At 47.8% G+C, this 20,242-nt stretch overlaps 1 protein-coding gene and 1 long non-coding RNA gene across 4 annotated transcripts in view; one reads left to right on the top strand and one right to left on the bottom strand.

Annotated features, from left to right (window-relative positions):
* The window catches only part of LOC142023009 (myeloperoxidase-like), a 30,197-nt gene extending 14,161 nt beyond the window's left edge, over positions 1 to 16,036 (bottom strand). For both annotated transcript variants that reach the window (XM_075013502.1, XM_075013501.1), the window contains exons 1-8: positions 15,946 to 16,036; positions 12,549 to 12,642; positions 10,735 to 10,910; positions 9,598 to 9,721; positions 7,619 to 7,748; positions 5,047 to 5,250; positions 4,024 to 4,339; positions 2,472 to 2,632 (exon numbers count right to left, since the gene is read on the bottom strand). In XM_075013502.1, the coding sequence (XP_074869603.1) occupies positions 2,472 to 2,632; positions 4,024 to 4,339; positions 5,047 to 5,250; positions 7,619 to 7,748; positions 9,598 to 9,721; positions 10,735 to 10,910; positions 12,549 to 12,642; positions 15,946 to 16,021 (1,281 nt within the window). In that variant the 5' untranslated portion in view covers positions 16,022 to 16,036. The remainder of the gene's footprint in view (positions 1 to 2,471; positions 2,633 to 4,023; positions 4,340 to 5,046; positions 5,251 to 7,618; positions 7,749 to 9,597; positions 9,722 to 10,734; positions 10,911 to 12,548; positions 12,643 to 15,945) is intronic.
* The window catches only part of LOC142023011 (uncharacterized), a 63,659-nt gene that overhangs the window by 15,164 nt on the left and 28,253 nt on the right, over positions 1 to 20,242 (top strand). The gene's annotated exons all lie outside the window — the stretch shown is intronic.

Genomic DNA, 20,242 nt, shown 5'->3' with positions numbered 1-20,242 from the left:
GCTAAACCAAGCAGGTCTCCTGACATATTTGCTCTTCCTTCTGTACAGTGGAATGGGTTGTTCCTGGTTCCCCAGTAAAGCTTCTGTAAATACAGCCAGATCTCTTGAATTTCTTTCCCATTCGTAAAAGCCTCGCAGGGCATCCTGACCATCAGTCCAATGAGCAATCAAAGTCTGCTTCTCTGAAGTCTGGGGTCTGTACTCTGCTGTGTTCCCTGCTCTCTCATGAATTTGTCCATCTCATGGGCACTGTTGCCCAGGTTGCCACCTACTTCTATTTCTTCTCGGTTTGTGAGCAGCAGGCCAAGAGGAGCATGACCCCTGTTGATTCCTCCAGCACTTGCACCAGGACTTTGTCCCCATCACTCTCCAACAACTTCCTGGATTGTCTGTGTGCTGCCGTATTGCTCTCCCAGGAGCTGGCTGGGTGATTGAAATCCCTCAGGAGAACCAGAGCCTGTGATCTGGAAACTTGTCTTCCCGTCCTTCTGCCAGCATTTGGGTCCCCTCAAAACCAAAAGTCCTGTCTGGTTGTCGGATCAAAATGAGGAACTTGAGTTTGTTTAAACCTAACCTTTCTACAGCCTGTCTCTGGAAACTCATTTTCAACCATAAGTGCAAATTGTCTGAGCAAGTTATTGTATCTGATCTCAAGTTACAGTGGGGAAGGTCCACGTTGGATATTATGAAAATCTATTTCACTAGGAGGGAGGTGAAGCACTGGAATGTGTTACCTAGAGAGATGGTAGAATCTCTGTCTCTAGAGGTTTTTAAGTCTCAGCTTGACAGAGCCCTAGCTGGGATGATTTGGTTGGTGTTGGTCTGCCTTTGGGCAGGGGTCTGGACTAGATGACCTCCTGAGGTCTTCTCCAGCCCTAGCATTCTGTGATTCTAAGTGACATTAATCATCCCTTGCTGTTTTTAATTCATGAAGAACTGTGGTAACTACCCCCAGGGAGCCGAATCACAGTCATGCAGAAACTATTTCTAGACTGAATGCATTGGTCCCCAAAGAGACTGCCTGGCTTACAGGGTTTGCCACGGGAGATATTTCTATTTGCACAACACTAAGGCTGTGTCTACACTAGCCAAAAACTTCAAAATGGCCGTGCAAATGGCCATTTCGAAGTTTACTAAGGAAGCAATGAAATACATATTCAGTGCCTCATGAGCATGCGGGCGGCTGCGGCACTTCGAAATTAATGCGGCTCACCACCGCGCGGCTCGTCCAGATGGGGCTCCTTTTCTAAAGGACCCCGGCTACTTCGAACTCCCCTTATTCCCATGAGGAGATGGGAATAAGGGGACTTTGAAGTAGGCGGGGTCCTTTTGAAAAGGAGTCCCATCTGGATGAGCCGCGCGGTGGCGAGCCGCATCAATTTTGAAGTGCTGCAGCTGCCCGCATGCTAATGAGGCGCTGAATATGTATTTCAGCACTTCATTGGTAAACTTTGAAATGGCCATTTCCATGGCCATTTCGAAGTTTTTGGCTAGTGTAGACGTAGCCTAAGGGTGTGTCTACACTTGCATTCCTCTTTCAAAAAAGGTATGCAAATTAGGTGAATAGAAAATGCAAATTGGGTATAAATTTGCATATTCAACGCCTTATTTGAATATTCGAGTTTCAAAAGAGCTTCTTTCAAAAGAAGACAGCCAGTGTAGATGCTGCTCTTTTGAAAGTAAACCCCATCTTCGAAAGAATCCTTCTTCCCACTAAATAAAGGGAAGAAGGATTCTTTCAAAGATGGGTTTATTTTCGACAGAGCAGCATCTACAACGGCTTTCTTCTTTCAAAAGAAGCTCTTTTGAAATTGCAAATAGGTGTCAAATATGCAAATTTATACCTCATTTACATACATCTTTTGAAAGAGGAATGCAAATGAGGCAAAGTGAAAATGCAAATAAGGCACCATTTGCATATGAATCACCTAATTTGCATATTCTAATTTCGAAAGAGCTTCTTTCGAAAGAAGAAAGCCAGTGTAGATGCTGCTCTTTCAAAAGTAAACCCCATCTTCGAAAGAATCCTTCTTCCCATTAAATAAAGGGAAGAAGGATTCTTTCGAAGATGGGTTTACTTTCGAAAGAACAGCGTCTACACTGGCTTTCTTCTTTCGAAAGAAGCTCTTTTGAAATTAAAATATGCAAATGAGGCACCAAATATGTAAATGTACATCTTATTTGCATTTTCAGTTTACCTCATTTGCATATCTCTTTCGAAAGAGGAATGCAAGTGTAGACACACCCCAACAGTAAGTCACTAAAATTGAGTTGTGAATGACAGAGCAGAGCGGACTTGCAGTGGAGAGGGTGCCTGAATCAGTCCCAGCTGGAGGTTCTACGACTGGGTGGGTTTGGTGTTTAGGAACCTGCCCAGGCAATTCTGGAGGGAAAAAAATAATTTCGAAATGTCAGCAAGAGATATTTTAATCAACAAGTGAAGGACGGAGTAATAACCTTGCAGCTAGTACCTGAGTCAAAGCGCCAATGATTTTCCGGGCTTCCTGGTAGAGCTTCTCTCCGTCCCATTGTGGGTTTAATTTCTTCAGCTCTGTAGCCAAGCGGTTGTGCTCCCGCAGAAAGAGCGTGTGTAGAGCTGTGAGGCCCAGATTTTCCGTCACGCGTGCATCACCTTGTAAAGAAAAACACAGCATAAATATATATTATTCGCCAGAGGAACTGTGTTAAATTTGTCATATTAGACTCCGTCTTTGTATTGTGGGCTGCTAGCAACTCCAGAAGCAGGGCTGGGGAATTATATTATTTTGTCTGTGTTAAAATAGCCTTACAGCCGTCTTGGTGGGGATCCCTAACACCGCCGTGCTGTGGAGCAGGTACTGGATATTTGGCAGAGGACTGGCCGTGGTGCAGTGGATGTTGTTTTGCCATTTCCATTAAAACAGCCAAATTTGGCCAGCCCAAAAAATCCCAGCTCATGGTGAGTGAACCGCACCTGAACGTTCCCAGAGCCAGGCAGCGCACTTCTGCCCAGGGCTTCTGGTGCCAAGCAAGGTTTGTCCTGTAATTAATTCTTTGGGCTGCTGTGCACCAGAGCTGAGATCAAAGAGTCTGCTTTTCTTATACTCTTGGTGCCACCCCAGTGGCACCTGGAGCATGGGGAGGGGAGGAGCCAGGCCACTCTAAAGCAAAGGGAAGAGCAGAGGTATGCTGGGGTGCGAGGCGCTGAAGCGGACAGGAATGGGGACTGGAAGAGAGCACAGGAGCAGAATGGGAGAGGGCAGGAGTTGCTGGGAATGGTGGGGGAGGGTGACCCCTTCCTGCTGACTCCACAATAGAGCTGTTGTGCCTGTGGGAAGGGAGATCCTTCTCACCATCCCCAGCAGGGAGCTGCCCAGGTAAGCATGAGCCCCAACCCCTGCCTCATCTTGAGCACTCTAAGCCACATGCACCTCCTTATACCCTAAAGCCCTCATCTGGGGCCCCACCCCAAAGCTCAACCCCCTCCTGAACCCCATCTCCCAGTCCAGAGCCCCTCCTGCATCCCAAAGCTCTCATCCCCATCTCAGAGCCTGCATCCCAGCCACAGCCACACCTCAATCCCTTCTTCGTCTCCTTCACATCCTTTGCTAGCTGCAAATCCAGTTGTGCTTCAGCCTTCCTGACTACACCCCTGTGTGCGTGAGCAATATTTTCATTCTCCCGAGTCATCTGTCCAAGTTTCCACTTCTTCTAAGTTTCCTTTTGATGTTGAAGCTCACCCAAGATTTCTTTGCTAAGCCAAGCAGGTCTCCTGACATCCTTGCCCCTGAGCCCTTTAACACCAGCTCCACCCTGGCGTCCACACCCCTGCCAGAGCCCTCATGCTCCTGCACTCCAACCGAGCCCCTCCCACACTCAGAATCTCTTGGCCCCACTCCCGCCACGTGGATTTTGTAACATGCACCAATAGGAAGGCGATGTGTCTCACATCACCTCCGTGCTGCACATCACCTCCGCATTGGTGCACAGAGGAAAATTCATTCTGCTCAAGGGAGGGAATGCAGCTCCAGACACACAACTTACCTCCTTTAAAGCAGGGGATGTTCATGGCCTTGTTTGTGAATAAACACAGGCTTTGGGACTTGTTCTCAAAGGGCAGTAATCCCAAGCCAGCATCAGTAAAATTCTGGTTCAGTGCCATCAAGCCCAGCTGGTTGGTCTGATTCCTAAGACTCCTTGCTAGAGGTTCTTCACTGCCATACACCATGCTGGCATCCAGGAAAGAGGTGATTGCATTGATCTGCTCTCGTGTGGATGTTTGGGTATTGCACACTGGAGCTGTACGGACGAACGGCATGCAAATATTGGGGTCCTTAATTCGCGGGTCATTGGGAGGAATCTGTAGAAAACAAGAGAGAATTACTCCCAATTTACGCTGTTGTGTTTGGATAAAGATTGGATTTGTTAAAAAAAAGATATTCCCCAGTTCAAAGGGAATTATTCTAGGGAAGATCTCTGGCCTGCTTTTTACGGGAGGCCAGACGAGATGATCACAACGCTCCCTGGCCTTAGACTGAATGGTCCAGATGCATTATCTAGTCTTATGTGTTAAAAGAGCCACAGAGGTGTTCAGAGACAGGGCCTTGGACTAGACCTGGGGTCTGGGCCAATCTGCCAGTTTCCAACAGTGTCTAGTACCAAACAATTCAAAGGAATGTGCCATAAACTCCGTAGTAGACAGTCATGAGAGAAGCTTGTGGCCATGAAGGTCTCATCCTAATTCCTAATACTAAGAGATTGGGTTAAAACCGGAAGTAGGATTTTTGTAATGGTAACAAAAAGAGTTTTAGTCTTAGCCATTCTCAGTCTGGATGGCTTTGTTATGCATATGACTATCCCGTTGCTCTTTGGATCTTGCTAAATTCATCATCTAGTCCTACTGTTTTGTACCCCTGTCCCCATGGCTCTTTAACGACTTCACAACCTTGGGCTCCCTGTTCTTTCACTATAAAGTCTTCCTTGGTCTAACCTTCAACACTAGTTGCAGGTGTAGAGCCCAGGGGCTGCTCCTGCAATGGAGGAGGAGAGTCTGGGTTGTAGCGGTACCTTAATTGGGAAGCAAGGCAGCTCAAAGGTGCAACTGGTCTCACAATGAACCTCTGTGTTGCTGACTGTTGTAGTCGTGATTGGAGCCAAGTCCAAATCGTGGTCGACCCACTGGCCCCAGTGCATGAAGAAGAGCGAGCGTGCCTCGTCTTGGGTGATGTTCTCATTGGCTGTGTGAATTATTTCATTAGACACTTCTCGCACCTGCACAGAATCAGACGAAAGCATTTATGAACGAGACGCCATGGACAAGTTCAGCTCTGGGCTTGGGTTGTAACTTTAGGGTTAGCCTGCTACGCACTTGGGGAAGTGTCAGACACAGCACTCTCCAAACCCTTCTTAATGCCCTTCTGTCCCATCATGCCTACAAAAACTAGGTACTGTGTAGGTACAGGTGAGCTGAGACCCTGTCTGTCACACTGCCCCATGTTGTTGCTCTGTGCTGTCCTGTCTGTCGGTTTGTGTCCACTTGTTTTGTCTTATGTTTAGATTGGCAGATTTTTGAGGCAGGGGCCATCTGTTCTGTCTGCACCGTGCTTAGCACAGCAGGGTCCTGGCTTTACCGGGCCTCAGCACAACACCTGATAGTAATGATGGGGGGGTGGGGAAAGTGCTAGTGTGGTTTTACTCAAAACAATGACTTAAAATGGAACTCAACCCATCTGCTCCCCGTGTGTGTTCAGTCAAGTGTGTTGATGGGAGATTGAGGTCATCAGCCCCCACATCTGCACATGAAGGACACCCTCTGTGACCAAATCTCTCCCCTCTGTCAGGAAGGGAAGCTGTTCCACCACTGTGGTCCTGGGGGCCTTTCCTCTCGACTTCTCCACCGCACTGAGGGGCAGAGCTCTGAGAGGGAGTATAACCTGACTGCCCACACGGACTGGGAGCTATGGGCTCGCTCTTGCCATTGGCACCGACTCCATGGGTGCTTCAGGTCCAGAGAGCCCACAGGAAAAAAATTAGCAGGCGCATAAAACAAACGAAAGGAAGACGTCCACACAGCGCAGAGTCGGCCTGTGGAACTCTACCAGTGGATGCTGTGAAGGTCAAGAATGTAACAGGGGTTTCAAAAAACGACTGGATAAACTCACGATGGATGGGCCCTTCATTGACTATTAACCAGGCTGGACAGGGCTGGGGTCCCTACCGCTGCTTGTCAGACGCTGGGAATGGCTGACGGGGAAGGATCACTCAAAGACTACCCGTTCTGTTCATTCGCCTCTAGGGTATGGGCCCATTGTCAGAAGACAGGACACTGGGCTAGACAGACCTTTGGTCTGACTCAGTGTGGCTGTTCCTATGTTCTAAACACCCACCGCCCACCAGGGCCTCAATCAACTCCTCCCCCTTCCTACCAGCATCTCCTGCCTGCTGTGATCAGCTGTTTTATGGCATGCAGGAAGCGCAGCAGGAGGGAGGGGAGTGGGAATGAGGCACGCTGGGAGAATGGAGGGGGAATGGGTGGGCAGAGGTGGGATGGGGTGGAATGGTGGCAAGCAGAGGTGAAGCAAGGGGGGGGCTTGGGGAGAGGGGTCACATGGGGGCAGGGCCTAAGGCAAGGCCTAGGGTAGAACATGGGTTTAGTCACCCCAAGCCCTAGAGGAACCCGGTGCCCCCGTGATCCTGGCAATCCATCACTTTGGAGGGCTCAACTTTGCAAACTTCTTTTAACAATGTTTTCAATGTAGAATTTCCCGGAATTTAAAGAACCTAAAGAAACAGTCCAGTCTCATCATATGCAACTGCAGTAACCCAGGAGCTTAGGTTAGCAGTGGGGGTTGGACACAGACCTCTTATTCTTCAGCTAAAGGGGTCACTCCAGTAGCTAAGAGCAGTAGTAAGCTGTTACCCTCCATGTGTGTGCAGTGTTGTTGTAGCCATGCCAGGACCAGGCTATGCAAGGGACTGGGGGGCAAAGAAGTAAGTTTTATTGGACCAACATCTCCTGGGGAGCAAGACAAGCTCTATATGGACTCACTTCTAGACTGGGTGTGAAATCCATCTCACCGGTGAGTGATTTGATGGACAGCTTCAAAATCCTGTGTGATGTCACCCCAGCCAGGTGGTCTGAAAGGTCAGAACCCAGGATCTCCCAGGGTACATCTATACTTTCCAGAAGATCGACTCCTTCAGGGTCAATCTCCCAGGGTTCGACTTAGTGCACCTAATGGGGACATGCTAGGTCAACCCATGAGGGCTTTACAGTCAGCCCTGGTACTCATTGTCGCAAGGAGTAAGGGAGGCTGATGGGAAAGTGCAAATTTCAGAGTGTTGCTCCAGTGAGCTTTTTTCTCTCTGCAGGAGGGCAGGAGAAATGCCATGGGGGGAGAGTGTATTCCCTGCTCCTATAGCACTTCCTGGTGCAGGAAGGTGAGTGGAATGCTCAGAGCAACGCTTGGGTCAGTGCAAGACATATGCGCCCTCAAAACAGACTTAAATGGTGCTGCAGCCTGGCCTGGCCCTCTGCTCAGGGAACAATCACCTGCTTTATCTCCCTGCAGTAACGGAGAGTTTGAAATATGGGAGCTGTCAATTGGACAAGGAATCAAATGGTCTCAGAGTCTCGTACCAGCGGGAGTGGAAATCCATTGTAAAGTTTGCCTTCAGTTAATCCTTTGGGAAGAGACACTCCATCCTCGTACTCTGCTGGGAGCCATCTGGCATATCCCCGATTGGAGGTTCCAAAATAAGAATGCTTCCTGGAACATTGGGAAGAAAACAAGAAACCGAACTATTGCAGAGTTTCTCTTTCACCCTGGAACCCAAGGCAAATTGCTAGAACACTAAAAAGGAAGTTTCCAGGCTCAGAGGCAACAGCTCCATTCTGAGCAGGCAACCCTCCGAGGCAGAGACGCAAAGTCTCTCAGGGCAGGTCTTCGCTATGCCTTAAAGTTGATCGGTGATAACGTAATTCCAGCTACGGCAACTGTGTTGCTGGAATCGACTTATCTACAATTGACTCACCTGCCTGTCCTCACTGAGGGCGGTCGATGGGAGAAACTCTCCCATTGACCTCCCTTACTCCTCATGATATTGAGGAGTACGGGCTCGACGGTCAACCTCAGGTAGTTGAACTCCATGTGTCCCTACTAGGCCAGGAAAATCAAACCCCAGAAGATTGACCCTGACTAGGTCGATCTACCGGGTAGTGTAGATGTACTGTTAAGCTTGACTTGGCTGTGGTTAATACTGGAGTAAAAAGATGGACCCATTATGTTATTCTTGTACTCACATTTTTAATTCAGAATTTTAATCTAAGCTATTTACATATTTTGATGGGGTTCAGAGGTCCCCAAGCACTGCGCCCTGTCCACAGGCAGGAGTGACTCACTCAGCAGGTAGAACAGGGAGTTTATTAGGCAACAAGAGGCCCAGCTCAGCACAGAGGTGTCAGTACAGCCGGCAGAGACAGTCATTCCAACCCATCCTGGGGAGAGGAGCCTGAGGGGTGCCCCTCTGTGATGTAGCTTCCTCCCTTGCCAGGCTGGCTGCCTTCCAGCTCCCTCTCCCCCCAGCTTCTAACTGCCACCTCTGATTCAAACCCAGCTTGGCTCCTCTCTGCTCTGTGTTCAGGGCAGAGGTGTTACCTGCCAGCTTAGGTTACAGCCCCAGGGGGTCATCCTTAGCCGCTGGGAGCTGCTCTGCTTGTCACACACACCCAGCCTGAGTCTCACATGCACTCCACCCACTCCATCACAGGTATTTGACATAAAGAAGTCCCCAGCCTCCTCGCAATGGGGCTCAGAGACCTCGTGCCACAGGAAGGGAACTGGGGAGCAGCATCGGGGCAGGATGCTCCCTATGCCTACAAGGAAGCTCTGGCAGTCTGGCAGAGCAGTGTGCGGAGGAGGCCCAGATTGTAAGAGGACAGACGAGCTTTGGCCACTGAGACAGAGCAATCTGCAGAGGAAGGACTGAGACTGGCTGGGGTCACCTTTCCCCTGACTCAGAGGGGACAATGGCATTCCAAGGGGAGCTAGTATGCATCCCTGCCCACCCTCAGCTGGAGCCCTGAATCACCAACATGATACCCAGGAGGCTGGGGCCATGCTCCAAACAGAAGGGAAACAATGAAGGTCAGAAGAGGCCCAGGGGAGGCTGAGCTGGAATGGCCATCAGAAGGGACTGAGCCACCCATCACCTCTCTCCCCTGAGTATTCCACTAGGATTTGGTGGAGAGGAAGGGCCCAAGTCCCCCTATCCTCCCCTCATCATCCGGCCTCCTGAGAGATGCTGGAAGACTCCAGGGGGTGATGAATGGAGGCTTGCCTGGAAGCCCAGCCTCACGGCTCAGAGAGACAACTTGTCCACAGTGTGAATAATAGGCACCCAAGGAACGCCTGCTACACTCCCCAGATTAACATCTCTTTGTTTCATGTCTGTACAGCATCACACCTGGGCTCTCAGTCCTACCACAGTACAAATAACGCATCAGACATTTTCTTCAGCTTGGTGGAATGGTATTAGACTGATAACTTTAAGGTCTCCATACTGGACATTACGTAAGCTGGAGAGACTGGATTACACATGAAAAAATCAGTGCTTTACCTGTTGTTGCATACTCCTGTAATGGTCCGGTAAATGCTATTCTTTGGGCACCTAATGGAACGAACCTGATACTCGCAACCAGTCGCCTTGGAAATAATTTCCTTCTGCTTCTTGGTTAGAATGTCTGCAAGAGAAGCCAACCCAAACAAAGCCATTTTTGTCACAATTTCTGGAGCAGACCCCAATAGTTCCATTTCATGACTCCCACAGCAGAAAAGATCTACAGCCTCTCACTGAAAAACTCTCTGGTTCACACCGATAGAATGCACAAGCTTCCTGCACAATAAAAGCCAGCTCCTTGTGCAGGAACACACTCAGCATTGCTATTAAACATTTTGTTTGCAGCCTTTGTCTCCCAACAGCTTTGGCACATCTGAAGTGGGCAGGTATTGGGAGTGATTCAAAAGTGCTCATGGCAAAATCACTGCCTTTAGTATACCTACTGGATTCAAATACTGATGAGATGAAGTTCCTTTGCGGGGTGGGGGGGGTGTAAAAGGTATGGTGTTTTCCATGACTATGGTGACATAATTTGAGGATAGGTTGAGGGGTCTAAGGTGGGGGGTGAAGCAAAAGGAGAATCAAAGGAGTGGTGGGTCTAGAGGGGAAGGGGAGGCAGGGAGGTATCGCTAACTTAGCAAGAAGAAAGAAACTCTAAGGAGAGTTGAGAAGCAAGAGGCCAACCCAGGCTGTTAGTCCCTGAGTAAAACTCCCTACAGATTTCAGTGTCCCAGACCACCCTGGCAAGTATCATCCCCAAACTGCAATGAGACAGAAAAAACTTTAGAGAGGAGCAGCAAATTCATCCCTGGGTCAGGACGAACATCCTGCCTAAGGTGCCAGTGGAAATGGTCCGGGCTGGAACATCTGGGACACTTACTATTGGACTGGACAATGAGTTAGCACATGTCCAGCTGGGACTAGCCTGATGGGAAGGTGACTAGATGAGCTAAAAGCTGGGTTCCATTCCCAGGAGCTGTGATGGTGCCAGCACTGACCACGTGTCATCCATAGGGGGTTTCATGCCAACCCTGGCTCCTCAGTAGTTTGGACCCTGGGGATAATGACATGGAGCAGAACCACTAATAGGCTCTGCTGCCCTTGACAGGTTTCCTGCTGATTTGCCATTTCCGGTACCTGTGAGATTGAACTGCCCTTTCACCAACCGAAGCAACTTCTTATTCAGGAGACGCAGGGTGGTTTCCATGTAGTCAGCAGCTCGGATTGCAGACCTGGTTCCTGCCACTGGCTCCTTTAAATGTTTCAGGAAATCAGAGGGGCTGGCGTTCTTTTTTGGCAATGTTTCCTTTGCTCTGGAAACAAAGGAAATCCTGAAGCAGTGCCCTAGTGTTCACAGCCCAGCCCTCTAAATGAGACCCCCATTGGTGTGAGGGGAGGAAGTCCAGGCCTCAAATCAAGGAGCAGAGCTTGACTTTGGCCTTTCCCACATTCAGGATTCCCAGGCCATTGCTGCCAGGGACACACTGTCCCAGCCCAGAGCCCTTCTTGGCAAATATTAGCCATTTGCTGTAAACAATTCACCTTTGTGTTATGCCTCTTCTTATACACAGTCCTGATAACTTTTATGGAGTTACAGGGTTGGGTTTGTGATAGTCCAGTGGATTGTCTGCTGGGTGTGAAGGTGGTGGTTCTATGAGACCTCTAGTTAGCCTTGAATGTGGAGCTGCGGGTTGTGGCACATTTTGGTACCAAGGGCATTGGGAAGGGTAGGACAGAGGTCCTGGCAGCCAAATTTAGGCAGCTAGGGAAGAAACTAAAGCAGAGCACGTTAGACCAGCATGGGATCCTTGGCTGCTGCCTATAAGGACTTGCTCATGTGAGAATCTCCATCTTGGAACGTACTTTTACGCAGTGAAAACAATGAGATTCCCTTCACGTGGCTGGATACACAAGAAGGGCCCTGGAGGGTCCTCCAGTTTGTCTTCAACCCAGATTTTCACCTCTGGAGGGTGAGTTTGAAAAAGGGACTGATGACCCCTCCCAAGAGCGGACACATACCAGAGACTTGATTTAAGCCAGCAGATTATTCCATCTCTGCTACAAGCCTGCACCAGGAGCTCTGCAATCAGTGAGTGGATTTGATTCCTTAACTTTCTTTCTTTCTACCTTTAAAAGTTAGATGCTAAAAGGTTGGCTCACAGTGTGCTCCTTTGGGTAAGGTCTGAGTTATAAATGAACCTGGAAATACGGCTGGTACTTTGGGATCAGAAAAACTGTTTCAGTTCTGTGACTTAGTTTTCATAACCTCTCGGCTGTACATGGAGTGGTAATGGTGGTGGCACAGGAGAACTGGAGCATCTGAAGGGAATTGAATATATGGCTTCTTGCTAGGCAGCATTGTGAAACCAAATGCAGCGTGTGACGGGTTTCGTGCACCTCACAGTGGAGGATCCACAGGCTTGGGCTGTAAGCAGCCCTGTCTCTAAACAGTTTGCCCTGGATTGATCTGCTCAGCAGCACCAGTAGAAAATCCCCCTACACTACAGAGCCATACTAGGGACAAAAATTAATACATATTTGTACAGAAGAAAAACTCCCCAAACAATAGGATCATTTTCCCATGTGTTTGGGTAAAACTGTACCCCTGAAACGGCTGGGGTGACCGTCCGTCCCGTACTGGGCAGGATGGTCCCGTATTTGGATGCCAAAAGGGCATCCCAACTTTTTCTTTTTTTTAACAGGGACTCATTGTCCTGTATTTGCACCCACCCACCTCCGGCCTTGGGAAAGCGGGGTGTGGGGGGCGGGCAACGTGGGCATCTGCATCTTCCCCGGGGCTCCCAGGGATCGCCAGAGGCTGCTGCTTTCCCAGGGAGCGCTGGGGGCTGCTGCTTCCTTCCCAGCTCCCCGGGGCTTGCAGGAACTGACCCTCCCCCCACATGCAGGGAGCTCTCATCGCCCTAGGAACGAATAACACAGGGTGAACTCACCTCTCCCGTTCATGCTTGTATGCAGCATCCACCAGCCGCTTGGCTTCATTAATGCTGCTCAGAAAGAATGGCTCTGGTAGTGTCTTCACGATGCCTAGTCCAAAGAGAGGAAAGAGCAGGACATGAAGACAATGCCTTCCCATCAGCTCCCTTCACAGTCCCAAAGGGAAGGGAGCACATCTGTTCTTCCTTCATGCTGTGAACTTGCTGGATTAACCTTTATGTGCTTAAAGCCAAGACTGAGTTTTGACTGAGAATATGAAAGTTGAGTCTCACAAGTCCTTAGTATGAAAAAGGTTCAAAGCACTAAAGAAAGGGAGATGCAAAGCCAAGTTAAACTCAGGGGCCACTAAGTGTTTTGGAGTCCGGAAGAAAGGTCTTCCAGACTCCAAATCACGTGATGTTATGCTAATGAGGCATGGGGAGTTTGCATCTGCACCTCATTAGCAACTTTTGCTCCCTGTTTTAGCATCCTGTGTAGAAACGGCCAGAATGATTAATTTGTGAGTTTTTAGCTCACTGTTCTTCCAATTCTTTTTGGCCTTCTTATTTATATTTTTACTCTTCATTTGCCAGAGTTTAGCTTCCCATTTTCCTCATTAAGATTTGACTTCCATTTTTTAAATAACACTTTATTAGATCTCACTGCTTCCTTTAACTCCGTTGTTAAGCTAAGATTGAATTTTTTTGCTTCTCTTGCTATTTTTTTTTTAAATTTGAGGTATACATTCAAGTTGAGCCTTTTGCATGGCGTCTTTAAAATGTTTCCATGCAGCTTACAGGGGGTTTCAGTCTTAGCACTTGACCTTTTAATTTCTGCTTAACAGACCTCCTAATTTGTGTGAAGTCCCCCTTTCTGGAATTAGATCTCATGGTGTTAATTTAATTATAGTATGATCACTATATCCTAGTGCCCACAGCCAGCAGCCTGTGTTTCTGTGGGTGCTGCACATCTGCAGATGCCTTGGTGCACAGAACAAAATTTATTCTGCCTTGGCTGCAAAAAAATTCAAGGGAACTCAGCTGTGGGTGTGTTTACTCAGTACAGTTTCTATATTTTAAGTCTCTAGCCTTTCTATAATATGAGTTTACTCAATTTGTTGGGGGACAAGTTGGTCATCTTTAGTGGGCTCCCTGTTTCTGCTAGAAAATTTCTTCTAGTTATACTAAACTGACCCTATAACGGCCCTCCTCGTTTCTCTCTTACGTATTGACTGCTGTTGTGTATGATCTTGTTAGTCACCTGGGCTGGGGTTGGGTTTCCAAATCCCAAAGAATTTCTCTCTGGCGCAGATGATCTCCTGAACTTTGCCATTTGCTTTTCTCTTCCTGGTTCCCTTTTTGCTCAGCAGTTTGCATGAGATAGCCACCTGTTTTCTGGGTAGCCAAATCTAAGTGTGGTACTTCCTTTACACTAGGGGTTAGGGCTTTTCTGAAGAGCTTCCTTATTGTACTGAAATCTCCTTTTCTCTACTTAGTCTGACGGTTTTTGCACCTTATTTGCCCTTGGTTATACTGTGATTCTTATTACTTGCTGGCTTATTGGAGGAAGATGTAACTTGTGACTTGAATTCATTACATTTCATATGTCAAAGTAATTTAAATCAAAACTGCATGATATTTAGTCACAGCCATTTCTAAAGAGCTTTCCATACTAGCAGAAAAGCCTGGGAATTATTTTTTCATTGAATAAACACAAATGCACATAAATCTTTAGATCTGAGATCTAATCATAGGGGGCATTTGTGGGTAACATTACTGAAGCTGCCCAGGACGTCTCCTTATAACTTCCTTTTCTTTCATTGTTGTAATTTGGCCAGTCTTTAATCTTTCAGGGCTGACACCCTCCAGGAACTCCTTCTGCTTCAGGCTGAATATTTCTGGCCAGGGTAAGCGAAATAGTTCAGCTGTTTGTATGATGCTTAGGGGAGCAAGAGATAGTTTTGCCAACTTTTTTTTTTTTTTTGGCATCCGTATCCTTAAAGAGCTCTAGTGCCTCCCTAAATGAAGAACTGAAGTTTTGCAAGAGAATAAGTCAGGAATGAGGAATTTATTTATTGTCAGAAAACAAGCTGCACCATTTATGCCAAAATGTGCCCAACCAAATGCCAACTTTTTTTGCTTGGAGAGGGGTGTGTGTGCGTGTGTGTGTGTGTGAGAGAGAGAGAGAGAGATATCACGTAGATGCAACACAACCCATGTAAGAAGAGGAGCCTTTTTTGATTATACTGCCAGTCAATTTTGCTTTACTACAAGGGGTGCGACTGAGTCAGCATGGCCCAGAGTTCAGACATTAGCAGGCCGCATTAGGCGACCTGGGATCTGTTGTTGGCTCTGCTGTATGTGACTTGCTTTGTATCCCGGAGCCAGGCATCTAGCCTCTGTGTGCCTCAGTGTTCTGATCTGTAAAAGGGGATAATGAGGAGCTGGCAGGGTCAGGTCAGAGGGATATCTTACAAGGGGAAAGAAGTATCTCTATAAAGCAGCAATGGCCCTGGCTAATCAGGTGGTATCACAGGCAGAGCGGGAGCAGTGAGCAAGGAGCTGCTATAAATCAGTTAGGGCTAGCTGAGCCCACCTGAGGCTCCCATAGGCCTTTAAAAAGGCTTCCTCCAGTGTTAGGGTGGGGTGGTGTAAGCTCTCATAGAGCTGGAAGGGACCTCAGGAAGTCATTGAGTCTGGTCCCCTGCCCTCTTGGCAGCACCAAGCACCGTCCCTGACAGATTTTTTTTTTAAATCTGTTTGCCCCAGACAGGGTCCTGACTGGGATGACTTAGTGGGGGTTGATCCTGCTTGAAGCAGGGGGCTGGACCAGATGACCTCCTGAGGTCCCTTCAAGCCCCATGATTCCATCTGTGAATCCTAACTGGCCTCCTCAGGGACTGAACTCACAACCCTGGGGTTAGCAGGCCAGTGCTCAAACCAGGGAAGTGAGGAGATTAGAGCAGAGGAGGAGAAAGTAGCAAAGGTGAGTACCAATGGTATCAGAGACAGCAGGGGAGGTGAGGGGCTCCCACATGGTACGTTTGGGGCTCCCTGCCCCAGTAAACTCAGGGCTTAGCTGGAGACTGGGAACAGCTGGTTACTCAGCCCAATCAGACCAGGGGCCTCCTACTCGCTGCCCTTTGAGCCAAGGGAACAAAGCCTGAACCCCAGCAAGGGCAAGCACGTCCCAAACCGCAGGACTGGGCCAGAGGAGCAGTACTGCCTCTGCTGCAGTAGCAACTCTGGAGTCTTCAGCTATTCATAGCAATTATACACTTCCAAGGCATGTGTCTTATACTGGGTGGGGCAGAGAGGCACCTGTATAGATGGCTGGGTGCTGGAGTTTGGAGACAACCCCAAAGCATTACACCCTCAACGCAGAATATCAGCCGGATAAGAAAGGAGACCGTACCATTTACGGAAGATCCAGAGGCCTGGCATAGACTCAGGGTCACCACGAATCCAAAGAGGGGGATCACTGGCTTCATCCCTGGAGAGAAACACAAAGACATCTGGGGTATTAGACTTATGGGCCCACAGATATCACCCACCCACTGAAAGAGATCAGCTTCCACAGCTCTGTGTGCTGCATGCTTGTGTCTTTGTGCGGGAAGGCCGCATGGATTTGCTGCTGGTAACGTTTGCGGGTCTGACAAAGATTGATGGGGCGAGGGGGTTTGCTTGCCGATCCCGTTGGCAGTAACTGTTTATGTTGTTCTTTCTCTTCGTTTGCACAGGGAAGCTTGCTAAGGTCCTCTGGGGAGGTGTCACCAGGGTTTTGCTTGCTTGAGGCTGGCAATCCTGGGTTTCTGACCTGGGCAGGGGATTTCTGACTTGGGAGCCTGGGGTCACTTGGAGGGACAAGAGGTCAGTGCTCTGGGGCCTGGGAAGATCGGGAGGAAGGAAGTTTTTAGAGCTGGGCATCAGGTGGGGGAGGTCTGAGCAGGGAGGGGTTCTGAGCCTGAAGTGGTCACGGAGAGTGTGCATCTGAGGAGGGCAGGTGGGAAAAGGGCATGTCTGCTCGGGGGGGTCAGGACAGGACAGGAGGGAGGGGTCTGAACCTGGAGGAGGTGAGGTGGGAGAAGTTCTCCACCTGGGGGTTGAGCCTGGAGGGGGTTTTTCAACAGAAGGCACTGGTCTGGAGTGGGTCAAGGAGAGCTGTCCAGGCTGCTGAGTAAGGAGAGCTGGGCTGGAGTGGGTCAAGGAGAGCTGTCCAGGATGCTTTGGTAATGACCTGGATGAGGGACTGGATTGCACCTTCAGCAAGTTTGCGGATGACACAAAACTAGGGGGAGAGGTAGGTTCATTGGAGGGTAGAGAGAGAATCCAGAGGGACCTGGATAAATTGGAGGACTGGGCCAAAAGAAATCTGATGCGGTTCAATAAGGAGAAGAATTTTTTAAATGTGTCTGAATTTATTTTTCTCTAATTTCATAATGAGAAATGGATACACCATCCTTTTTCTGAAATTGACAAACACTCTTGAAGGAATATTTCAGCCAAAAAGTGAAAGTTTAGCAAGTAACTAAAACTGATTCTTGCAATGGAACATGTTGGGCAAATGCAAATATAGTCGACACTACTAATTCCATCGTCTACAATATATTTGTATGTTTGAGCAAGAAAAATGAGATGTGCTAGAAATGAGATTGCTTCTCATAAAACAAAACAGAAAAGAGACAGAATCACCAAATCATATAGGCCGTGTCTACACTTACAAAAAGCTTCAACATGGCCGTGCTAATGGCCAAGTAGAAGAATACTAATAAGGTGCTGAAATGAATATTCAGCGCCTCATTAGCATGCTGCCAGCCTCGGCACTTCAAAAGTGCCGTGGTTTGCTCGCCCGTGGCTCGTCTACATGGGGATCCTTCTCGAAAGGACCCTATCAACATCGAAATCCCCTTGTTCCTATCAGCTGTTGGCATTTTGATGTTGGCAGGGTCCTTTCGAAAAGGACCTCTGTGTAGATGAGCTGTGGGCAAGCGAACCGTGGCCAGCAGCATGCTAATGAGGCACTGAAATGAATATGAAATGAATATTCAGCGCCTCATTAGCATTCTTCTATTTGACCATTAGCACGGCCATTTTAAAGTTTTTTGTAAGTGTAGACACGGCCTATATGATTTGGTGATTCTGTCTCCTTTCCATAAGTGTAGACATAGCTGTACAGGCGTCAAAACTGACGTAACTGGTGAATGTTGAAAGAGACTGAACGAAGATTAGCCAGAAAAATAGGATGAACCTGAATGCAGATTGCTTCCCAATAAACCTTACAGAAAAGAGATAAAACAGAGAAATTTGGAGTAGTGTTCTGTTTTGACACAGTTAAATCAACACAAGGTTTGAAAATGAGAAGAAAGTGCTATTGGAAAGCAAATTGAATATAGCCCTTTTTTGTTAAGCAAAGCAAATGATAAGAGTTTATAGCAGTGAAGCAACAAACACTTACGAGAATTCCCCTTTCAAAAATACTAAAAATAATTAAATGGCCAAATTTTAACAATTCTTTTTTTAAAGAAATCCAGATAAGAATAACTTCATAAAAATAACACTGTGTTTTTGAAAAATGCAACCATTTAAATAAACCATGTACATTTCCCTTTTATTTAAAAAAACCCTTAATTAAGTTAAGAACTCAAGCAACGCCAGGTAAATCTGTTAGTGTATAATGAAGAGTTCCCTAGAGAAGGCCCATCAGGCGCCTCTATTCTGCCTGATTCAACAATACAAGAAAAAAAGGCCACGTGAGGAAATTAAAAAGTGGAAAATTGCAAACTGGTGTAAGAAGAAATGCTTTTTCACATAGGCTGTGGTAATGAGCCATCCAGAAGATGCTAATGAGGTGCGGATGTAAATTCCCGCATCTCTTTAGCAATGGGCACATGATTTGGAGTCCGAAAGAAGCTCTTCCAGACTTCAAAATACATGTGCAGATGTGTGGCCCCGGGGAACTTCCGGAAGGAATCCCTCCTTCCGGAAGCCGCTTCTTCTCCAAAACCCTCCTTCTGGGACACCCCCCCAGGCTGCACATCTTCATGTGTATTTTGGAATCATGTGCCCATATGCTAATGAGGTGCAGGAAATTTACACCTGCGCCTCATTAGCATCTTCCAGACAGCTCATTACCAGGCTGCTTCCAGAAGAAGTGGCGCGTGTAGACGCAGCCGTAGGGTGTAATTTGACTGGGGAACTCACTGCTGCAGTATGTCACTGATGGCAATAATTTAGTGAGATTCAGAAAGGGACTGGAGGTTTGAATGGCTAGAAGAACATGCACAGTTAGAATAGTTAATACTAACGTGCATTTTAGAAGAGTTATTGAACCTCCTGTTTCAGGGCTGAAATCTATCTCTAAGTAAAAAAATTTATGAGGCCCCATAATGCTGAGGGGTTGGGAAACAGCAGAGGAAAGTTTGTATAATGGAAAAAGTCTTGCACTTTCTTCTCAAATAACTTTCCTCCTTGGCCTTAACTCCAGAATTTCCTCCTGAAAGGGATGGGGAAAGAAACTCTCCCTCACCCGGCCACCCCCCATTTCTTATCCTTTTTTCTCACCCAAAAGGAAAGAAGCAAGGCCAGAGATCCTATAGGTCCATGCCTGTCCCTTCTGACTTTTCCTTACCACAGGCCACATTTCATGCCCTCCCTCAGAAACATTCAAACTATTTTATTGCCAAATCAATAAACATGAGAGTAGAAAGGAATGCGGCTCACCTGCCATCTCTGCTCTGCTGGTGAGGGTGGGTCAGCCCTTGGTCTTTTATAGCAGCTACATTGATGTCAGGGCGGGCACTCTCCAAGTTTGATTTGGGCTTTGTGAAGAGGAAACACCTCAAGGGACAGGTGGGGCCAAGAGGAAATATTTACTCCTTTCCTAGAATGAGTTGAGAAATACACATTTCTTCAGAGTGCTCAACAGTTTGTTTTCCTTATTCTGTATCAATAAAGCAATGGAAGAGGGCCACATTTCACTGTGCAGTTCTTTAACTTCCAGAGAACTGATAGGTGATAGAGTCTAATGATCAGTTAATGTGTTTTTCACTCTCTCAATCAATGCACTCTCAATATGTGTGGGGAAACTAGAACTAAAAACTGAGAATTTCTGGGCCACAATTCCACTTTGGCTTTAACTGGGCGTTTATGTGGCTACCTAGCATCTCCTACACCTGTGAATAACTGTGAAGGGGAATGTAGGTAGTCTGGTGTGTCCGACGATGACGTCTTGAGCTTGCACAGGCTCATTGGCTGTGGACTCGCATGTGGCTGAGGAGCCCAAGCTTTGAAGGGCATGGGCATTCACAGTGGGGGCACGGGAATTGTCCTGGCTCTGTTGGTGCGGCTGCTGCTGTTGCTTTCTTCCTTTCACGAGCATCAATGAGGCATACGCATCGCTGCTCTTCAATGTAGTCATACACATGTCATATGAGAGCACGCCAGCCTGTTCAGTCTTTAGCATGCTACTCTAGCTGATCTGGTTTTAAACCAGCATGAGCAATGTTGGCCTTCATGCAGTCTTTATATCTCTTGCGAGGCCCACCTTGATTCCTTTTGCCCTGGGAGAGTTCACCATAGAGGAGTTGCTTAGGGATTCTCGACTCCTCCATTCGTATGATGTGCCCTGTCCGGCGAAGCTGGGCTTTCCGGATCATGGCTTCGATGCTTGTGGTTCCTGCTCTGTCCAGGACTTCCAGGTTCATAACTCTGTC

The sequence above is a fragment of the Carettochelys insculpta genome, chromosome 19 (assembly GCF_033958435.1).
Source record: "Carettochelys insculpta isolate YL-2023 chromosome 19, ASM3395843v1, whole genome shotgun sequence".
NCBI lineage: Eukaryota > Metazoa > Chordata > Testudines > Carettochelyidae > Carettochelys > Carettochelys insculpta.
This window is presented reverse-complemented; position numbering and strand designations above follow the sequence as displayed.